General features: G+C 52.9%; 1 protein-coding gene and 1 long non-coding RNA gene across 2 annotated transcripts; one reads left to right on the top strand and one right to left on the bottom strand.

Annotated features, from left to right (window-relative positions):
- The first annotated feature begins 15,141 nt into the window (after positions 1-15,141).
- On the top strand, positions 15,142-16,620 carry LOC149364896 (uncharacterized). The gene is made up of 2 exons (XR_016288633.1): positions 15,142-15,463; positions 16,430-16,620. It is a non-coding gene; the product is annotated as an uncharacterized LOC149364896 (long non-coding RNA).
- A 3,670-nt stretch (positions 16,621-20,290) lies between these two features.
- On the bottom strand, positions 20,291-22,038 carry LOC149364895 (uncharacterized). The gene has a single exon (XM_089568767.1). The coding sequence runs from the start codon at positions 22,036-22,038 to the stop codon at positions 20,851-20,853; it is 1,188 nt and encodes a 395-aa protein (XP_089424893.1). The 3' UTR covers positions 20,291-20,850.
- Between the last annotated feature and the right edge of the window lie 889 nt (positions 22,039-22,927).

Raw genomic sequence — 22,927 nt, 5'->3', positions numbered from 1 at the left:
CACTCTTGCCAGGAAGGGCAGGAGAGCAGTTGCCTTCTCGCACCATGGCGCGGAATCGCAAATAGTGTACAAAGCTCTCCCCTGTCGTTAAATATTAACGACTCTATGCCCCTGTCCTTTCTTGCTGTCGCTCCCCTCTCCTCACTATCCTCTCGTTTTCTCTTCCATTTCCGCCGGCTCCAGCTCGGGTGCTTGCGGCCGGCAACTCTTTTTTGCTTCACTTTTTTATTTTTTTATTTTTTAAAATAAACCACTACCACCTGAAGACCCGGCTCCCGGCGCGGCTCAGTGTGAACGAGAGAGAGAGCCGGATTCCTCTCCCCAAAAGAAGCACGGCTCACTCAAAACATCCGGCTCACTGTTGCAGATTTAATTGAGCCGGTGAGCCGCTCAAATGAGCCGGCTCACTTCAGTGAGCGGAGCCGTTCTGAGCCGCTCACTGAAGTGAGCCGTTTTGCCCATCTCTAGAACTACTCCCCCGACCAGGCCGGAGCCCGCGGCGGCCTCTCGCAAGCGGACCTCTTTCACACATGCGGCGCGCGCAAGCGATACGGCCGCTCGCCTCAGCGTATACCGTAGTACTGCGAGCCACCGTTGCGTGAGAGATCTGGGCTAATAGTACCGCACTGCGAGACAGCTAGGCACTGCGTGCGCTCCCCCCTTCCCCCCTTCAACCCGGCGTTCACCGCGGCTTAAAAACAATGATATGGAAACGCGCTGCACCCGAACAAGGGGGCCGCGGCGATGGTGGTTAGATGGGGCTGTACACCCACTTCACGAGGAGCGGCTCCAAAGAGGGTGAGAGAAAGGCGGGGAGGGGTGGCTTCACTTTAGGCTTCACGCACGTCTTGCGCCTCACTGCTGCCTGCCCGTTTCTCGATGCTTGCATGTTCGGCGAGGAAACGCCAGCGGAAGGAGAACGCGCGTGCTCTGCGCGAGTGCCGAGCGGGCCTAGCCGCGCGAGCTGCCTCGTTTTCTCCGACACTGTTTCGGCCACAGTGGCCGGCGCTTAGCCCTCCTCGCGGCCGAGATAACAGCAGCGCCGTTGGTTGCGCGATGATGCACGATGCGTGGTCACGATCTGCCGCGCTCTCATGTAGCCAACGCCATGAGCGTTGCGCGCGGCGGCAGCGAGTTGGAGTGGGAGGTGTGTGTATGTGTGAACCGAGGGAGGCATATGTCGGTGGCTGGGTTTGAAGACGGAGGCAAGCAGGGAGGTGAGGCGTAGGGGTGGTTCGCGCTTCTTTAAAGCGGGTTAATACGCCTGTCATAGCCTGGACACGCGGCGCCGGCGGTGGTCAGCGAAGGTGCGAGGAGACGACTGCTACTCGAAGTGAGCTCACCTCGCCACTTCCTCCAGCGTCAAGTTATGTCACGAAAGCTGTCAAGACGGATATGAGTGCGCCTTCTTCGATGCTTGTATTTTTTGTCTCGTTCCATTCGCCGAAGAAACTAGATACGGGCAGACTATAGATTCTAGGGACCCTACTATAGAGGGGCTGGAGAAAGGAGTCGGCGAGCCGAGCGCACAGAGGCATACATGGACAGGTGTGAATGCTCGCTTCCGACAACGTGTGTGCCAATGAATAGTTGCGCCGCTTTTTTATTCTCTTGTTGCCTGAAGTTTACTGCGGACTGTGCTTCACTATATCGTTACACATTAAAAATTTTAGAGTTAATACACTAACTCCTGTTAATCTTTTCTATGTATTTATTCATCGCTGATGTATGTTATCGATATTTCCCTCGCTTATGTAATGCCCTTTACTTAGGGGCATTTAAGGGTTGATGTGACCGGTGGAGCCGGACCCGGGGTCTTCACCGCATTAGGGCGAAGCAGGCAGACTACGGAGAGAATAGCCTTCGGGAGGAATAGCGAGCTTGAAGGTTTATTCTACATTTTGTACAGTAGCAAGTAGACCAAAGTCAGAAAATGGGGGAGGATGATCTGGCACCCCGCAGGCGCGGGCGGGGCGCAGATATCTGTGCATGTCAGATATCGGCGCCTGCGCACGGGCGCTAGCGCGCGCGTCCGAAGCGGGGTCCGGTTGACAACAATCGGAGGACCGCGGGGCTCTCGAGGACTCTTTTCTTCATAGCTTCGTGTTCCCCGAACTTTTCTTCGCGGTTTAATTCGTCCTTTCAGCGCCCCCCAACCATGTTTTGTTCACGGCTTGACATTCTTTCAGTCGGCACGGGAGGAGGAGCGAGCCAGCACCAGGAGCATGGAGGTGAATGCCACTTTTCGACGCCCGTCGCGGCGCGTGCTGGGCGCGCAGGCGCTTCGCGTGTACGCCTGGGAAGTCTCCATCGAGGTGGGGCTTTAGGCTCCGCCCTCCCCACGTGACGGCGCACACCGCACAGACACACACATACACGGGCAAGGAGGAACTTGGCGTCTCTGAGTCGCGAACTGTTTTCCCAGGCCCAAAGGTCGTTTGCAGCTGAGTGACGATCCTGATCGATGGGGACGCGAGCGCTGACCGCTCTCACCGGTGACCTCTTCAGTTCGGTGGAAGGGACAAATTAGCCGTGTCGCCCCTATGCTTGTCGTCTCCTCAGGGCGCACAGGGTAATGAGTTGGCGGCGCAGTCGCCCCCGCTGTAGTCGCCACTGGGTCCCGTCCGTCGTTCCACGGTCAGTCCGGGAGAAGCGCCGCACTCAGCCTTCCCGGCGAACGGATTAGACGCCTTTGTGTACGCCGACGCCGTCGCCAGTAGCTGCCCCGCGCAGTGTCTCTTTTGTCTTCCCCCGAGCAGCAGCGCTTCGGCCGCATACCTGATGGCGGCTGACTGGCTCACCGGTTTCCGCTGCTAGTCCCCAGCAGCGCAGTTCGGCACCAGAGCCGCAGTCAGCATCGCCGGCGAAGGGGATTACAGCCTTTGTCCGCCGACACCGTCGCCAGAAGCCGTCCCCAGGCCCCTTTTCCTTGCGTCTTCTCCGAAAAACAGCAGCGCTTCCCGAAGTGGCTTGATGGCGCCCGTCTGGGCTCGCCGTTCTCTGCTGACTGGGCCTCCGATCATTACAGGGTGCATAAATTATGAGCCCGCAGCTAAAGCGGCGGCCGCTCTTTCATGAGCACCGACTCCACATTTTTGCTAATCCTGCTAATCCTGGTTGCAGCCATTATGGTAACGCCTAATGAGTCATAACAGCATACTTTTTTTTTATTGTGTACTTGCATCTCCTTGCAGCGGAATTACATTAGGGGAAATATAGCAGGAAGAGAAATTCACAGCAGAACACAGAAACAAAAAGCACGAACTTAAACAGAACACCACAGAAAACTGTGCGGACCAAATGCAAACATAGTAATGTGGTGATCTTTTCAGGGCGCGTGATTCTAACCGCTAGCATAATGACAGCTGCTACCATGAAACTGGAAGTTACAGACAGCATTCCTGCAACGTTTTTGAGAACAAGGTGTTTATAAATACAAAAACCTTACCTGAACACATTCCAAAGCTTGATGAAGCAGCTGCTGGTTCTATTGCGAGCATACTTGGTAGTGCCGTTATGGCGCCCCCTTGGCATTTAGCCCCTTAAATTTTCCACGGGTTGCTCCTCCCCATAGACGCCGACTACGGGGGGGGGGGGGGGGGGGGGTCTTTAAGCTTGAGCCCCCCCCCCCCCCCCTCGGAGATTGAGCGATGAGGTAAGGGGACAGCATGTTTTCTTTGGTTTGGTTTGGGACAAATCGACCAAAGAACTACTGTCGCCTGCCTAAAAGTTGGAAGAACAGCAATCCCTTAAGCACAGCCTTAAATAGCCATGGGTACATAGATTTTCCTTCCACCAACAAAGGAGAAGGATGACAACACTAAGAGCATTATGTCTAGTTCACCATCAGGGATCCGACTGGGAACGGGATCTTTCGAATGCCTCCTGTTCCAAGTCTCTATACCGAATCAAATGAATGGCCTCTTGATAAGCGTAGGTTTTTCTTTCTTGCAGAGAGTTTTATAAGACTTCGAACCCTCCCGAACATGAGCACCCAAATCATGTCGTCGCCCGAAACATCAACTATAGACATATACCTTTCAAAATAGGCCGTCTGTAACTCCGCCTTTTGCTTTTAGCATGAAGAGCGCCTCACGACACTAGTTTTGCTAAATTTTCCCCCGTGTTGAAGCTCTGTACCTCACGATTTCAAGTTGGGCTTGTTGGTTCATAGTTGTTAGCAGGTTATTTGCACCGCAATAGGACGACGTAGAGAGAGGATGCACAGGAGAACCCCAGGCAACTGAAATTAATCCGGAAATCGTCCACCCTTTACACACAAGGTATGGTGCTGTCAACGTAACCCAGAGCTAATACCTATTCCTCGCCCTACGCAAGATCAGTACAGAATGAGCTGTCCAGCTAAGAAAATGGCCGGCAGCGGGACCTGGTTCAGAGGGCTCAGCGGGCGGCAGCAACTGATGCGGTGCTGAACTGAGGACTCCTCTCACAGCGCTCAACTTCAATAATTTCATTCAATAATAGTGTCCTCCTCCTCCCACTACTGCGGCCTCTCTCATGACCTGCGTGTAGATTTTGTGATCTACGCTGTGACCGGCGTAGCAAAAGCAGAGAAATTTTAATGCAGGGAGCAGCTGTCACAGATAATCCTTGCTTTCAGTTGAGGTCTACCGCATAGCTACGCGAATGATAAAAACACAAGCGCAGTGGCCACAACAAAGCAACTGCGCTGGACAAGCCTGCTCGCCTCTGTATACGGTAGCGCGAACGGCAGGCTGAAACTGCTTGTTTCGTTAGTAAAAGTCGCAAACCTCGGTGCCCGGCTCTTTCGCGCGGTTCGTCAGATGGGACAATCGCTGTCTCTTCCCTCAAAAGCGCGCGCTCTTCGTGCCTGCACACGTGGGCCCCAAAGGGTCGGCGAGAATCTGCCGGCTGCGGCAACGCTGGGCTACGGCGAAGCGTCCCCCGTTGCTGCTTCGGAGCCGAATGCAGGTCGACGCGTGGGCGTTGTCGCGTGCCGCTGCGCCGTATACACCGGGGGTCGAGCCGAGAGCGGTGAACTCCCCTACTTCGGCATTTTATTTGTTACCTTTTCTAAGCGACGGGTTAACCGCCGCCGTCGCGCCGAGTTCGAAAACGGGGCCAAGGGCGGCGCTGTACACAAGATGTGTGGGATTGGGAGGGTCCACAACTGTATACGATCGACTGCGGCGAAGGGTCCGCGTTATATCTATACTGCGTGTCTTCGATACAGCATATATAGACTATAGCACACACGCAGCACGTCTCTATCTCACCGCCTTCACGCCTTGCTTGATAACCACGAGGAAGAAAAAAGCAACACCATACCCATCAGTGCAGCGGCGGCGGACGGCGGCGCATCTGTTTTTGGAAGTCTCACTCGATCAGCGGCATAGCTGCCACGGAGTGCATTACTTTTATCTTCTTGCTTTTTTAAAGAACTTCGAGCACTTAATCAACGCGCGAGCAGGGGGTGGCGTTACTGGGCTGAACCGTCAGGCTGCGTTCCTTTTTCGGGAGGGAAACTGGCTCTGATTCATGGCCTCAGGAGCAGAGCAGAAAAGATACAAGGGTTAAAAAGTGTGTGCGTGCGTGTGTGTGTGGGGGGGGGGGGGGGGGGGGTGAGATGACGCTGTCGTTGCAGTGTCGTAACCCGGCGGTGGTAGTATTTTATGATTCACGCGCTATGCGCCTGGCAACCAGCGCGCCACGAGTGCACCGCTTTTCATCTCTCTAGCTTTTCTCTTTCCTTGCTTGTGTGTGTTTGATCTGCGGAGATCTTTATGGGGCACGTTGCGAAAGGAAAATCTGCGGGGGCCACGTGGCGGGTGCACAGAGGCTTGGCGCTGTTTCGTGGCGTGGTGCGGGCCGCTAAATGGCGGGCTCCTAGGGTTCGTGTGTCGGCAGTGATAAGCAGCCGTAAGCGCACGCCGTGGTGTCTTGCACACTCGCTGCGAGCGCATCGATACGCGAGGGAGCACTGAACGGCAGGGACCTGGCACGCGCCTCCGTTGGGGGATGCCGCGATTGACCTTCACGCGCTCGCTGGGGTCGCGAACTTCGAATTATGTAATCGGGTGCGGCGCGGCCACAGCAGTCTGTATGCGGGGGACATCCATTTCCGCATACGCCGTCCTGCTCTCGCCCATTCGCCTGAGCACGGTGAACCTTGGACCGAGTTTTCTTTCGTTTTCTGTACCGTATAAATAAGGCTAACTTGTTTCCGGTCTTGCCCCGCTTGCTGCGTACGGGGAACCGTCATCCGTAATATGTGTCCTTTCCGTGCGCATCGGACAAGGTGTAGATACGTCGTGGCTGCATCCGGCACGTCTCGATGAGGAGACGCCATTTCATTTCTTGCGCTTATTGAATCGTTGCGGTGATCGTGTGGTACTTACAGCATCAGTCGAAATTTTCCATGAGCTTCAGTATACAAAGCTCGAACCTCACGATTGTGAACCGCAGACTAACGCCACATGTGCACAGTTTAATTGCACTGTCTACATCAAAAGGAAGCCCGCGCGCGGCTTCCTTTAATGAGCATCGATAACTTATGTATGGAGGGAAGCTGGGAGGCGAAAAGCCTGCATGTGTGTTTACTATTGTCGTAACGAACAGTGCAAAGTTCATGGACACACTAACCGGAAGAAATCTACTGTTGGTCGGAAGAAATAAGGCTGTAGAAGTCGTTCGTCAGAGTGAGTCGTATTTCAATTAATATAAGGCACTTCGGCAACTATATTATTTTTGGACTCAAACGCAAATATGTTTAAAGTCAATATCAGCACATGGCCAGAACAAAATGGTGACAAAATATGTGTGTATTAATTGAATCATGAAACATAGCATGTGTATATTGAACAGCCCCAATAAAGTTTCGCATAGAGTAAAGTAGAGATGTCATTGTTTCATGAAATCATTCAGCTGATCTCATTCTCCGAAGCGTGCAAATGCAAAGCCATATCAGTGCTTGCTCTAAACCACCTACATGGCGAAGGGCACGCTGTGCCGGCGTAACCACACCTCTGAGTTCTAAGCGCGCGTCCATTCTGGGTGTACTAAAAGTAGATTGCGAACTAAGAGCAGTGTGTGGTCAGGATGAGGCACCGAGCAGGAGCCAGGAGTCACACTGGATGCATTCATCTCCGGCTGCTTGTATCCCGCTTGTGCTCATAAGCGCACGAACACCGGGTGCCATACCGGTACCGGATTCACTCGGTCTGGCATGCGAGTTCATAATGAGCTCCCACTGTGACCACCAATCGCCACGCCGAGCTCTCTCACACGTTTCTGTGCTCCATAACGCAGGACAATGGCGGGAAAGTCCCTTCTTCCCAAGATGCTAAAATAAGCGGCGGGCCTTTGGTCGCCGGCACGCGTGCGTTTGACGCTCTCGCCCGCCTAGCCCCCAGATGCACAGATTCGATTCGGCATTAGCCGCCAGCTTATTTCTTTTTTTGAGGCCAAGTCGCAAGCTCTCGCCTGATACTCGCGCAGGAGGGCATGCGTGAAACCTGCCCCAATAAGCGCGCGATGCAATCTGCGCGTAGAAGGAGATAGAAAGAACAAAAGAAAGCGGCACGAAGCGGTATTTGGCGGGTCAGTATAGCAGCGCGCCAGAAACGTATACTGCGCGCGGCACACGCCCGATAACGCAGCGGCCCTAGCGGACCTCGAAGCGGCTGCCCGAGCCACCTGCCGTTCTTTGCGCGAGCCCAATGCCGAGAGCAATGCCTTGGCGAGTCAATGAACGTAAGTGTATGCGCGCACGCTCTCTCTGAGGCGCCCCGAACTAATCTCCCGAGGAACCGTGTTGTTCGGGGTCATCCCGCGGGCCTTATCGGGAAGCCGGCGGCCGCGAGCTAGACCAGAAATTGTTCATTGTGGTCGCCGCCGCGACTGAAAGCGAGATGGCGGGACCGCGGCGAGAGATAGGATTGTTGTTGCTGTGCCGCCCGGCTACGCTCGCCGGCCTCACGCTCCGTGCGCGCGTAAAAAGGAAAATAAGCGGCACAGGGGGCGCCGAGGCGGGCGCACGACAACTAGGACTCTCGATTGTCTTCCCGGCGCGCCCACGGGCTTCGCTGTGTTGCGGCCCCAAGAGGGCGGCACGGTGTACTAATGCGTGGCGGGTCGTGTAGCCGTTGTCTTTGATTATCGTTACTTTCTTTTCGCAATTTTTTTTTTTTTTGCGAATGTCCCTGCTTAGTATCGGGACTCACTAAGAGCTCATTCTGAGCCTTTCTGGGTTCATGTTCCCATTCTCGGGCGCAGTTTGGGCAGAGAGCGACCCATGGGATTGCGCCACGATTGAAGCACTGGTTAGCGACAAAAGCACCTTCTGTTCAACATGTGTCCACGTGATAAAGCTTCGCGCGCGTACTTTTCTACCCAAGAGGACCTTAGCAGAGCTTGAGCTCACGCCACGTGCACCGTAAAATCGGAAGACCAGGTTTGTCGGAAGAGTTCTTAGCAAGATCACACACGAGGCGAAGGCTGTGAAGTGTAGAGACATTGCCATCACTTCTACGTCGAATGTCGATACACAAAGACTGATTCCTTTTCTTTTTTTTTTCTACAACAAACCAAGTTTGTCTTTTACTTGCGAATAATCTTCTAAACAGCCAAAATTTCCACTTATGTGCATCTGTGGCTAACTCATTTAGCTCTATTGAAGCTATACTCTGTTATTGAAGGTCCTGAACAAGTTACCGAGTGTTACTGAAGGTTCAGCATTACTCGAAGGATTCACGGTTGAGAGAAAGTACGAACGATGGGTATCTTGCAGGAATACACGAAAGTTACTTGAGCAACAACAAAAAAAGGAAAATGTATGAGCGAAATGAATCAGGCAAGGAAGCCGACTGCGCCGAGTACGTCATATCATAGAAGCGTTCATAAATTTTCCTTAGCTGCGGTTAGGTAACTCTCTGCGAAGCTAAAAAGATTCGCAAAAGCTTTATTCGAGGCTGATCCCCGCAATCCTGTTTGCGTAGCTGCACGCTTCGTCAGAGGCTTAACCTCTGGGCGTAGCGTGAGCCGGCCCGAACAATGACCCCACACCGGCACCTGGCTGTCGTAGGCACGCTTCATTTGTTTTACCTGTCAGGTGTTGCGCAACCAGTAAAACCAACTCGGTAATGAGCGCGTGGCTGGAATCTTTACTCTATTACGCAAGCCCGCTTGAGGTACACGCCCCCTGCTGTTGTACGCAAACCATGAATAAAAATAAAAAGTGAGGCGATTGTTTGAAGCGAGAAATCCTTATTGGAGCGTCGCGGATAAAGATCGGTAAACGGAGCAGCCTTCAAGGTGTCGGCCGTGTTTCAACGTCGGGTGGCTTAATTTTATGTTGCAAAAGGGGTCGCTGGGAAGGACCTTGAAAGCTCAAGAGTGGTGTAAGTTTTTTACGACAAGAGTCTGTTCGTGCTGGTCACGGAAACGAATTGGCAACTTCAAAGTGGTTGCTCGCTGGACACAATTAATGAGCATGTTAATTATCGCGGCTGTGTTGCTTACCTTAGCAAAAGCCTTTTAATCTGGAGACGTACCGTTTAGTTGCTACGAGGAGCGTACACGACTGGTAGAAGACAGAAACTAAAATTAGATCCAAAAGTAAAAATATTCAACCTGCCACTGCACGTGTGAAAGCAAGTTATTAAGAGACTTCCAAAGTTATTTTTGCATGATTTTGTTTGTTTGGTGAATAATGCCCTGCTGGTGAACAGCACAACTCGAAAGGAAAGGACCTGATACTGCTTCTACACCCTGTCACACAGCCACTCGCAGCAGTCGCTCAGCACAATTTATACTGTAAATGTGGAGCTGAAATTGGGATGATACCAAAGCATTGCGACTTAATTAAGGGCATGAGTCGTTAACCGCGGTAACTATTGTGGTGGTGCTAGCTAGTAGTATTTGTAGTCTGTCGTAGCACTAGTAGTAGTATTAGAAGTTAACCATTAGTTGTACGTCGCAGTAATAGTAGCAATATGTCGTATTAGTAGCAGTTAGTAGTATGTCATAGTCGTAGGCGTAACCTGTGGGTGCGTGGCCATGGGAACCGCTCGGAGAGGGTGGGTACCGTGGCAGGAGGAAGGTACGACGTGAGCGAACAAATGCGTAACCGGTGGTGGTTACCACAGAAACCACCCGGAGGATGGTCACCCGAGTGTGGCGAGAGCGTAAGAAAACGCAACCGGTCGGTGGTTGCCACGGGAACCACACGGAGGGTAGGTACTCTGGAAGGACGAGGAGAGTTACTATGGAAGGAGTAGGGTATGGAGAGAGCGTGGGAGTACGTAACGGACGGTTACATCGCTTACCATCCGGAAGTTTGTTACCGTGGACGCTCGCAAGGGCGGAGAAATCCCCAACTGGGGGATGATGACTGTGGAAGGAGGAGGGTACAACGAGAGGAGGAGGGTATGGCTAGAGCAGAGAACTGTAGCGCGGTCCACCTGCGGCAGCTGCTGCGAAACACGCCGCCCGAGGGGAGGATCATCGGCGGTGCTGCGCTTCTAGAGCAGCGGATTGGAGAGGAGACCTAGTCGAAAAACAAATATATGTGTGGAAAACTAAAAAGAGCGTCCTAGAACTGCGCAGCTGAGGTCGCTCTCATATCCTCTCCCACAACATACCGTGATAGGTCGTGTAGTGGTAACCGTCCTGTCATTTTTTTTTTAATACCAAGGGAGAACGAAGAAAACTTTATATGGGGTAGAGCAGAGGTCGGTCAGAAAAACATGTCACTTGCTAGCTGCTACTTAGCTCGGGAGGGGTGATGTGACCCTACTACATGATGACGTCATTTCAAGCGAACGACAATAAAAAAAATCTGAGGGGGGGGGGGGGGGGGGCTAAGAAGATGGTTAGTGATGAAGGCACAACTAGCTGCGCACACGAAGCCCGAGGCATAATGCGCCCTGTATACAGGACGCATTATGCCTCGGGCGATGTGTATACACATCGCATAGCCTTCCGACGTGTTTCAGAGGCAAGCTTTTACGTGCCACTGCACAGCGGGTTATGAGGGACGCGGTAGTTGGAGTGCTGCGGATTATGCCTCCCACCTAGATATATCTTTAGTGTGTGCTAGTTGGAATCCCGGGCACACAAGCGTTTTTGTTTTTCGCCTCCATGGAAATGTGACCGCCATGGCCGGGATAACATCCGTTCCCTCGGGCTAAGTCGCCGGACGCCACTGCCTTCGAGCCACCGGGATTCTATATACAATGGCTGCTACTGTGCATTCGTAAGTTTGGAATTCTGTAACTATAGTCAGCTGACGTGACTAGTTAGTTGCTCGCACAGCTTCTTCGCCAGTTCGCATGCCTTCTACGTTGTGCAATTTTGAGCTCCAAGTGGGAAACGTGTTGCGCAGCACGCTTACGCGGCGTGAGCTGGTCGCGTAAACCGACCGGTGCTGTTATGCGTCATGGGCACGCGTCTACGACAGCGCGATGCAGCCTTCGGCCCTCGCTGGGTAGCGGGACGACGAGACGCAGCTGCTCGCGCGGAACGAGCCGCTGCTGCCATCGGGATGCCGCCCAGACATGGAAGGAATCGGACTGCGCAGCTAGCTGTTGCACCCGTCTCAGGTTTTCCGGCGGCTGCGCACGGTCCCAAGAATGTGATGCTGGTCCCGATGCTCTGCGGCGACACAAGTTGTTGCTGCATGTCAACAGGCTGATACTGCCTAAAGAGATAGAGATAAACGAGAGGGAGGGAAAGGAGGAGAGTTGTTAATCAGACATTTGTTCGGTTGGCTACGCTGCCTTAGTTTGGTTAATGGTTTATGCGGGTTTAACATCCCAAAGCGACTCAGGCTATGAGGGACGCCGTAGTGAAGGGCTCCGCAAATTTCGGCCACCTGGGGTTCTCTAAAGTGCTCTGCCATCGCACAGTACACGGTCCTCTATAATTTCGCCTCCATCGAAATTCCACCGCCGCGGCCGGGATCGAACCCGCATCTTTCGGGTCAGCAGCTGAGCTCCATAACCACTGAGCCACTGCGGCGGGTATACCCTGCCTTGGAAAAAGGGTGTCAGCATGACAGAAAGATGGAAGCAGGGAAAGCAGAGAAGTAACATTGAGTAAAGCAGAAATTTGGGCAAGTTGGTATGTATTCATTTTTGAAACAGCGCAACAAAGACGGGACGTGGAAACTAAGGGGTAAAGACAAACAGGCGCAGCGCCTGTTTGTCTTTACCCCTTAGTTTCCACGTCCCGTCTTTGTTGCGCTGTTTCAAAAATGAAATCAGAGAAGAACAGATGCTCGTAATACTCCGTAAACAGTCTCTCAGCACAGCTGATCTAAGGAGTTGCAGCAGCAGTTGAATGGTCTGTAAAATAGCAAGCATCAAGGGAAGCGGGATTATTGGCTCTGCCGGAGTCCTTGCTCTGCCTTGTAAAGTAACTTCAGCCCCGATAGGGCCTGTATGCTTTGAGAGGCTCGTACCACTGAGCACTCCAGCCATCACTGTGGTCTCATCTGTACCTCAGAAAAACTTACCTTTGTGGGAATCCTGGCTTTCCGCCGTTGCCTTTGCGCGGCTGTGCCGGTTTTCCCGCGTTGTTTCTCCTCTTTCCCTTGCTCCCGCCTCAGGCGGTGGAGAGGCGGCTAAGTGTCTAATCACTGTCATTTGGCCACAGCTCCGCCCCGGCTCCCCAAGGGCCTTTGCCATTGGCGCCTTTTGGCGGGATTTTCGGGACCCGTTTGACCGGCCGCGCACCGCGCGACCGTCCGAGCGGGGCCCAGAGAGAGATCCCTCCGAGACAGCGTAAGGTGCGTACGTTACTGTTTGTCCGTGCCGGCCTTTGCCGTTCGGACCAGTGCTTACTCGAGCTCGCCCGCACGTGTCCTCTGACCTGCAGCGGCTCGAGCCTGTCCAGCGGGGTCCAGCGACCTCCGACAGGAGTACCTTGCGTTGATTGCCCACTCTCTCTCGCAACCGGCCCAACGGTCGACACGAGAGAGAGATCACAGCACTGCCGCGGGGACATTCTCCTGCAGCGGCGTGCTAGCGGCGCACATTGCTCGAGTCGCTTCGTGCGCGCAGCGGAGCCTTGCTCCTCGCGCGCCCCCGGGACGGGGTGACGTTTGAGTGTGTGTGTACTGCTGAAGGACGACGTGAATAAACGTCTCCTTTGTGAACTTGGAGGCCTATTTCTTTGCGGCGAATCGCTCTCCTCCCAGCGGAGGTTGAGTGCGCAGCATCGGTGTCCCAGTGTGTGTGTGGTGACGGCTGATCGGGGCCCTTGGCTCGCGCGAAGCTCGAACCCGCGGTGGGTGGTGGCCTGTGTCCACTTAGAAACCCATACCTTTCAGAAGGGGACTATGAGAGCATGCACCGACGTCACAGTGGCCGCCATTTTGTGGTGCATGTAGCACGGCGAAAGGCTGCAGGCATGTCTTATCGGCTTGTAGCACCCCCGGCTAGCACTGCTGAAGCTGCGTGCGCTGCCACAAGATGGCGCATGTGACGTCATGGCGTCATGTAGATGTAGATGAACCACTAACAGGACTGTCGTGCCCCTGAAGTTCCTCGAATGTGATTAGCATTATGGAAAGTGGTTGGGGTTTATTGTAGGTAAACCGGGTAAACGTTCGAAAGCAGGTGTTCATTCGTCATTTGGAGGGGACACTTAAGCTCCGCGTTAAGGGTACGACGCGATAGCTTAAGGGGGGGGGGTTGCCCGTATATGCAGAATTAGTCATTCTCTACTTAATAATTATAGATGGCGGCGAGTCCTCATACCACAGCGCAGTGGCGCAGCGGTTGAGCTTTTCGCCACTGCACTGGCAGGTGGTTGTTCCCGTCACAGCCACCCGTATAGATTGTGCGACCTATATGTAGCTCTTTCCGTGCGACCTCTCGCGGCCAACCATTAATTTAACATTCGCCTACCACGGTGGTCAGTTTGATCGCAATGCAGTGGGCAGGTTGTGATGACGCCACAAAGTTACGTGACCTAGGTGGCGCGATGCCTTCCTGCCGTTGGCTGCAGCTGGCGCGACGCTTCTCCGAACTTACCCGAGCTTCCTCCTATTGGCTGCAGCTTGCGCGACGCTCCTCCGAACTAACCCAGGCTTACCCGAGTTACTCCGAGAGCACAATACGAGATTCTTGCTCTGGGTTGGTATGTCTGGAGTAAAGAGAGCACAAGACAAGATTCTTGTTCACGTTTAGTACGTCTGGAGTACTGCTTTCGCACTAAAAAGACACACCTACTAGCTCGATACAAAAATTTGTATCGAAAAAAAGTTGTTCTCGGAAAAAAGTTTGCTCGGTTTGAAATTTTGTTATTTCTGCCCCTCCTGCTAGGGCCCGTCTATAAGGGCCTGCAGTATATTGTAAATAATTGCCCTTTGGCGTCGCGGCCAAGCCGCGTGGGGTTGTTACCATCGGATAGAGCGTGCAGATAACTGGATTACGTGACTGCGCCGAAATATATTTGTTGGTGCGTACTCGCGTCTCGTAAACTTTTAATCGCGACGGTACTTTTTCGCGTTGCGTTTCCGCGTTTTCATGACTGCTTGCCGATCATCATAATTTATGGAATGACTTTTGATGGACTGGCTAATCACGAAGCACAACTGCGTGCGAAAATCTCCGTGAACCTGAACAACAGGAGCGCCGCGGGTATACCATAGCCCCGGAACAAGCTTTCGCAGCCTAGCTTGCCCTCTCGCACGCGCACTCGCAAATGAAATAAAGAAAAACAAACAGCAATTTTCCTTGTTGCATGAACTTCCGCGGCCTGCCAAGATTCCTGGAGCGTTTGAGTTGGCTGAACTCACTGAAATTGAGACGCGAGAGATAGAAAATTCTTTCAATATGTAATTGCCTTTCCTCCGGCTCTCACGTCTTCCTTCAAGCTATAAGCACTGATTCTGCGATCAAGCGGGACGAAAATGTGTTGTTGCCTTTCGGCTGCTTCGATTAGCGATTGAAACATAATTGGTCCCGAAGGGAGTAATTGTTCCGAAGTTTCGCAGTCACGACGCCCCGATCGCACGCGTCTATATCGGAGGATACTACGACCAGCAGCGCGCCGTGGTGTCGGAGCAGTATACATAAATAAAGGTCATCAGACAAGGCCCGCGCTAGTACACACATACACGACGCAGGCACGCAGGCTTGAACGGCGGTCGTAGGGGGGGTTTCTTGGCACAGCTCCCGAAGCGTCGTCGCTCATCCGTTGGAGCCAGCGCGTTCGCGAGCCCTGCTGCACGCACGATGATGGCGCTGGCAAGCGTTCAAGTCTCCTCGGTTTCCGACGGCACGTACACGACGTCCCGCGACGCTGAATTATGCCGTTATTGCCGCGCGGCCGATGGGCCGACGTATCCTGCGGCGGAGCCGTGACTGGCTGCTTCCTGCCTGCAGCGAGCCAGCGGGGAGTCCGCGGTGTGGACGCCTGAGGCCCGCGTCTCGTGTCTGATCTGTAGACGAGCTGGGCTCAGGCCGGCCATCCGGTTTGTGATTCAGGAGTAACTATTCTTAGCTAAGTAGTCTAATCTTCCTGGTCCGGGAAGACTAGGAAGGTTATTGCTGAGACTATAGAGGAGCTAGCAGTGAACGAATTGGGATGAGGGTAATCTGTAGCGCGACGCGGGCTTTTCTTTAAAAACGGTGCAAGTAGTTTGGTTGAGTTTTGTTATGGCTGAGGGTGCAGGCCTCCAAGAGAGTTTGGGCTTGAGAATACTCGAGAAATAATCTGAGAGGAATAAAATGTATTCATGACCTGCCCCCTTCACCTGAATACCGCAGGCTGCCGAATGAGTAGAAGAAAACAATGAACAGGGCAATATTTTTTGTTCTCTTGTTTAAAAAAATAAGCCTCACCTAATAATCGAGCGCGTCGCTATCACGATAACAGAATCTTCAATTGGATGCCTTCCACGGATGGCATCAGATTGTCGCTTGCGGGGTCGTCCGTGCTGGTCCCGTCTCATATATTCCTTGCACACTTTCTTGCGTTTTATCTGCAATCTAAACAAATTTAAGCCGAACGAATATTAATCCTGACCACATCCCGTTAAAAGTATTTTCACTTTGATGGCTGTTTAGCATTCCCGCTTCCAGCTCGGTGTTAGTGATTTCATTTCATGATATATATGAAGCTGTTCCCAATCACCCGGTCTTTCGGCTAAATTTCTCATGTGCATTGCATGCGCGCTAGCTCGTATGCGCGTGCACGTGAGCATTATATGCTGGACAACACGTGTGCAGCTCAATTTATTGTAACGCCACGACCTCTAGTCTTTCACCCGCTCCCTATTTCTGTCCTTCTCTTTCGCATCGCCTAATGTTCCTCCGGCCGATCTCGTCTTTCTTCTGACACTCAACCCGTGCTGTGCGTCAGTCTAAGTGTGTTTGTAGCAAATGCGGCGCACTTGGTCAGTTTTGGTATTCTCATCGCGTTTGTTTTCGCCTTGCAGGATATGAAGGCACTCAGCAGAACAGCGTCATGAATGATTCACACCCGTCAAACGTCATCGTCGGGTCCTACTCGCCGACTAACGCCTTGACTTCATCAGCGGGGAGTGATCGGATCGGAAGACTTCTGAGCGTTGTATAAGAACTCACGCATGCGCAGAATAAACGCGCCAAGCGGGTGCTCACCGGGCAAGGCGAGAGGGCCATGGGCCCAAGTTGAAAGCCTTCGCATTTATCTGGGAGCAGGGTCTACTCCTTCTTCTTCACTCTTTCACCCACGCACTCGCTCCCATGTATAAATACGACAGCCACGTAGCTTCTGACATCATACGGGGGGTGCCTTCGGCCATTCATCTCCGGCAGCGAAGCCGTGCACTTGCACTAACATCACGAAATAGAAAGAGGGAGAAAGAAAGCCAGAGAAAAACCGGGTGCGTTGAGCCATGGAAGTTCAAGGGCTCACCTTCGATAGTGGGTCCATTTCTCTTCTGTATCTTAACCCGACGTCTGAGGCCGCTTCCGAAGCAGCAGTTAAGCATGCACAGCACGCGCCAACGCCTGCACCTGCCTGCAGAGCATCTCTACTTCCGCTGAGCCAGGATTGTTGCCGCTGCGCCGAGCTTCACACCGACTCAACTTTCCACGAAGAGAGCCGCTGGCAGCGCGCCGATCGCATTCTTTTTTCTTTCTCCCTGCTGATTCATCGCATAAAAGAAATGGCCGCGGCCACTCCAAGCGAGGCGGCTGAGGATGAACAAGTTTCTTTGATAAATGAAACAAACTGGCCCGACGACGAAACGGGCCCTTTGAAGAGCATGGATGGATGGATGGATGGAAAAACTTTATTTTCGTCAGAGAGCATGTGTGGACGATTCCGTGTTAGATGGCCATCAACCCGTGGCTGACGGCGACCTGGGTGGCCCACTCCACGGCCCTGGTCTGGACGACCGGGTCTGAGCTGGCCAGCACGGCCTCCCACTGCTCGAGGGAAGGATCACGCATAATGTCCGCCGGTGGCGGTGCTATGCTACAGCTCCATAATACGTGGTCATAGGTTGCCAATTCGTGACACCATTTGCACTCCGGCTGAATGTCCGGGTAGATTTTGCTCAACACGTATGGGTTGAAGAAACATCTGGTCTGCAATCGGCGCCAGACGCATTCCTGCGCCTTCACCAATTGCTTGTCCGGGGGTGGGTAAATCCTCCGGTTAAGTCTGAAATGAGTAGTAATGTCATGAAAGGATACCAGCCCATCTCTCGTGGACCTTCCCGGGACGTCCGGCTCACCTACTCGGCTGACGAAACCTCGAGCATTCATGTGAGCCGTCTCGTTCCCAGGGTTCCCAGAGTGTGCAGGTACCCAGACAATTTCCGCCTCCGTAATCCCTCGCTCTGTGGCCCGATTCAACAACCGCGCCGCTGTGACAGATATTCTGCCCCTCGCCAAATTTCGGATGGCTGTTTTTGAATCGCTGAAGATCAGGTCAGCATTACTACTAGTCATAGCTAGTGCTATTGCCGCTTCCTCTGCAGTTTCTGGGGAGCGGGTTTTGACTGATCCAGAGGCGATCAAGTGGCCCCGCCCGTCCACCACCGCAATTGCAAATGCATCCTTGTTCTTATACTCGGCGACATCTACATAGACTGCCCCGTTGTACTTCCCGTACTTAGCATGTAAAGCTTTGGCTCTTGCCTTCCTGCGGTCCTCGTGATGTATTGGATGCATGTTCTTGGGCAAAGGTTTTATGTACAAGCCCTTGTGCATTTCCCGCCTCACCTGAATTTTCGTGTCACCGGCTGGAACGTCAACTCCAATGCCGATCCTTTCCAATATGTCCCTCCCTGCTTTTGTTTTTGAAAGCCTACCGAGCTGCATAACCAAGTGCGCCTCCCGTAGTTCTTCTAGGGTGTTGTGCACCCCTAATCCCAGCAGCCTTTCGGTAGACGCATTCTGAGGCAACCCAAGGGCCGCTTTATACGCCTGCCTAATCATAGCCTCCACCTTTCCTTTTTCCGCCGCGTCCAGCTTCAAATAAGGCGTCGCATACACTATTCTACTGAGCACAAATGCCTGCACTAGCTTACACAAGTCTTTTTCCTTAACACCTCTCTTACGATTGGCGATTCTCCTGATTAGCCGCACGGTAGCATTGACCGTATTTTTAAGCCTTTGCAATGACTCGCTATTCTTCCTGTTAGTCTGCAGATACATACCCAGGATCCTGATCGTTTGGACCTCAGCGACCGGTACTCCCCCCACTCTCACCTCTAAAGGTGGTGGCGGCACATAGTGCCTCGCATGTATCCCTCTTGGTTTATCCCTCAGCACAAAAAGCTCGGACTTGGGCTGAGAACACGAGAGTCCTGCTTCCCCTGCTAGCTCCTCCACAATATCCACCGCCTGTTGTAGAGTTTCTTCCAACTGTGCGTCACTGCCTCTTGTTACCCATAGAGTAATGTCATCCGCATAAAATGTATGTTTAAGTCCCGATATCCCTTGCAGCCTGGGTGGTATCTTGATCAGGGCGAGATTAAATAGGAAGGGCGATAATACCGACCCTTGCGGTGTCCCCCTGCCCCCCAATGGGAAGGGATCCGATTTCATTTCTCCGACTACAATCTCCGCAGTCCTACCCTCCAGAAACGATCTGATGTACCGGAAGGTTCTACCCCCCGGTCCTATGTCCGATAGGTTCCTCAATATTGCCTCATGGGTAACATTGTCAAAGGCCTTAGTGAGGTCGAGCCCCAAGATAGCCTTGGTGCCCGTGCCGTACCCAGGATCAACCACGTCTTTTTTGAGCTGTAACAGGACATCCTGCGTCGATAAATTAGCCCTGAAGCCAATCATTGTTTCAGGTATCAACTCATTGTCCTCTACATAACCCTGAAGCCTGTTCAGGACTACATGCTCCATCAATTTGGCCAAGCACGACGTTAGCGAGATGGGACGCAGATTCTCAATGCAGAGCTTCTTCCCTGCTTTAGGAATAAATGTAATCCTAGCATGCTTCCACTCTGGCGGAATCTCCCCGGCCGCCCAAAATTTATTCATTAAATTCGTGAGTGCCCCCACTGACTTGAAATCCAGGTTCCTCAGCATTTTATTAGTAACCCCGTCCGGACCCGCTGCTGACGTGGTACGAAGCTGGCCCATTGCAAACTCTACCTCCGCCACCGTAAAGTCTGCATCCGATTCAAGGTTTTCCTCCCCCGAATAATCCGGCAAGCAACCGCCCGCCTCTCTGTTTATGTAACGACTTCGGAGTTCATGTATAAATTCCCCAATCGTGCCTTGATACCGATGCACTAACCTAGCCATTTGCCCCTTCTGCGCAGATTTGGTTGCCGCCGGGTCTAAAAGGTGCCTCAACAACTGCCATGTTTTTTTGCATCCGAATTGCCCATTCATCCGGTCACAAATCTGCCCCCACTGTTTGCACTGCAACTCCAATGTGTACGTTTCGATTTCTCGTTCTAGCTTGGCCATCTTCCTACGGAGGACACCATTATGCCTTTGTTTCCTCCACCTCCGAAGGAGACTCGCATGTGCTTCCCACATGTGTAACAATCTAGAGTCAGCCGTAAAGCCCTCCTCCTCCGTCGGAACCTCTTCTGTGGTACTCTTCACGGCCTGCTTGAGTGTGACAATCCAGGCTCCTAAGTCCTCGATTTCCCCGTTCACTGTGTCATTCCTGTATTGCCGAAATCGGTCCCAGTCCGTCACTCGAGTTCCTTTCACCGTGTCTTTGTGCTTAGCAGCACTAAATATCGTGGAAAGGATATAGTGATCACTTCCAAGTGGCTGTCCCGTGTTTACCCACTTTGCATCCCTGATACCATTCATAAATGTGAGGTCTGGAGAGGTGTCTATGCTCACGCTGTTGCCTATCCTGGTATGATCTAGCGGGTTGTTCAAGATCGTCCATCGCAGGTCCTGGGCAACCTGCCAAAGCTTATTTCCCTTCGGGCTGGCTCGGATGTAGCCCCACTCCGGATGAGGCGCATTGAAATCTCCCACCACGATGAGTTGAGACCTAGCCGCTAGCCGTTGCGTCTTTATCAGAAGGTCTGGCAAGCCCACCCCCTTATCTTTTGGAGAAGAGTACACATTAAGAACAAATAGACTCTTATCGTCCTTTCTTTTGGGCAAAATCTCCAGCAGGACGTAGTCCTCCCTGCTGCTATCTATGGTATGCTGAATCACTGTGGTGTTGCGATGGACTAACACGGCCGTGAAGACGCTCGATACGCCCCCTCGATCAATCTCTGGTGGTGTAAATGTCTTAAATCCCGGTAATTTCACCGAGCCGCTAGCCTCCTGCAAAGCTATAATGTCCGGCTTACTATCCAGATTTTGTATGTGCAACTGCAGGTTCCCCCGCTTGCGACGGAAGCCCCTGCAGTTCCACTGCCAAACCTCAATTTGCTGGCGAGGGGCCATGGTGAGGCCCTAGGTTCACTAACATCGGCGCTTGGCCGACTACGGGAGGCAATCTAACCTCTAGCATAGCATTTAGCTGTTTAAACATGTCCATTACCTGGGTCTGGAAACCCCGCATGTCATTGGTGAAGGCGTCAAGACGCTGCTCAATGTTGCCTAGTCTAGCTTCTATCCTGTCGACCCGGCCTTCCAACCTATCCTGTCTTTCTTCCAGTTTTCCTACTCTCTCCGCAAGGGTAAGCATGTCCCTCTTAAGACAAGTGACTTTAAATACTGGCTGCGGCGTGTCCGCCGCCGAAGTTTCTGCTACTCTCTTTGCCTGAGCTCCCTCATCTGCCGGAGGTGGCCTTTTGACCGTCCCCCGATTCTCCATTTTCTCCACTTCCATAGCTGTGTTATCGTCCACGCGAGAAACGTTCGCCTGCGCCGCTTGCTGTGGGGCCTGGGCCAACGGCGTCTGTACCCTTTCTACTCTGCCGGTTTTAAGCGCGCGTTCCATCTCTGCTATCCTAGCTTCCATCTTTTTGATAGTTTCGGCCTGCTGCAGCACCTGCCTTTGTAGCTCCTTCTCTCGAGCAGTCTCATTTTGGGAGCCCGCGTTGGGCCAGCTCACCTTTTTCCTCGTGGCACTTGGGCTTCGTCCATGACCGGAACCTTGCCCTCCTCCTTTGCCAGGCTCGGGTCCGGGCAGTGGCGGGAAGGAAGCTGACCGGTCCCTGCTCTTGCTATCGCCTCTCACACCGCTAGATGACCGCTTCCTGGGCCTCGAACGTCGCTCCTCCTTGCCAGTTTGGCTCTTGTCCTCGTTGCTCTGCTGCAGACCCATCGGCTGCTGACGGGCTAGGCGAAACTTGCAGTTCCGACTTCCCGTGCTGTGCGCCCCATGACACAGGATGCAGTCCGGCGTGCAGGTCAGCGACTCTCCCTCCGGTGGTGCAGGATGTTCTTTCCCGCAGCGGCGACACAAATTAGTCTTCGGACGATAGCAAACGTCCGCCCGATGTCCCACTCGTCTGCAGTTATAGCAGGTCTCGACTAACTCTCTATATGGGATCACAGCGTACAGACAGTTCCAATAGATGACTTGCCGGGGAACGCGCTTCCCCCCGAACGTGATCTGAATCGCCTTTGACTTGCCCAAAGGTCTGGCATCCAAAATTTCCATGTCTTCATTCCTCTTCAAGAATCCTGCGCGAATTTCTGCCAGTGGGCATCCGTTGTACGCATTGTAAATTACTCCGCATGCTTTTACGTAAATTACTCCGCATGAAGAGCATGCTTTTCTGCCGTTACCACCTGTACTCTTTCCCCATTTCTTTAAGTAATACGAGCTGCCATCGAACTTCATTTTCTTTTTGTTCCCCCAATTTTTTTTTAAGCTGCTCCTGTCATTTTTATCCCTGTCTTATCGTGTCCGTGACTGCGCAGTGAGCTTCACGCATTTAGTCGATTTCCCACGGGGGGTGGGGGGGGGGGGGGGGAGGGAGATAGCGATGAGCGCCGACTTTCTACGAAGAGGAATGATAGCAGTGCGCGCATTATAGTGCTCGTCGCATCGATTTATCTCGACCCCCTTTCCCCCATATCCCATCTTTCAGAAAAACGCAGGGATGTACACACTGCCACACACACACACGCCACGCTTTAATTCCTCGTTGTAGCTAATCTTGTTTGTATGAATGCAGTTGTATTTTTCTGCTTATTTTACTAATGCATTTTTTTTTTGCCTGAATTTGATGTATTTTCACTCATTTGCGTTGACTGTGTTTTCGCTTCAATGCTGCTCCACCATAGGTAATACCACGACCTACTGTATAATGGGCGACCTGCGCATCGCGCCACCCTCTACGGGAGCGCGCGGCCGAAGAAATACCACGTGACCTCTGAGTAGGGACCAAGCCAGCCGGTAGGTGCCGCTAAAACTCACCCCCTCAGCAGCGTTTCACGCGCTTCGGCTGTGCCTGCAAGCGACCGGCGACCGCGGCGCGGAGTTCCGCGGAATAGTTTGCGAAGCCATTATTTGGCATGAGAGATGGTTGCGGCAAGGTAAAGCC

Source organism: Amblyomma mixtum, chromosome 2 (genome assembly GCF_055824585.1).
Source record: "Amblyomma mixtum isolate Tamu chromosome 2, ASM5582458v1, whole genome shotgun sequence".
Lineage (NCBI taxonomy): Eukaryota > Metazoa > Arthropoda > Arachnida > Ixodida > Ixodidae > Amblyomma > Amblyomma mixtum.
The sequence above is the reverse complement of the archived record's forward strand: the minus strand, read 5'-3'. Positions and strand labels throughout refer to the sequence as shown.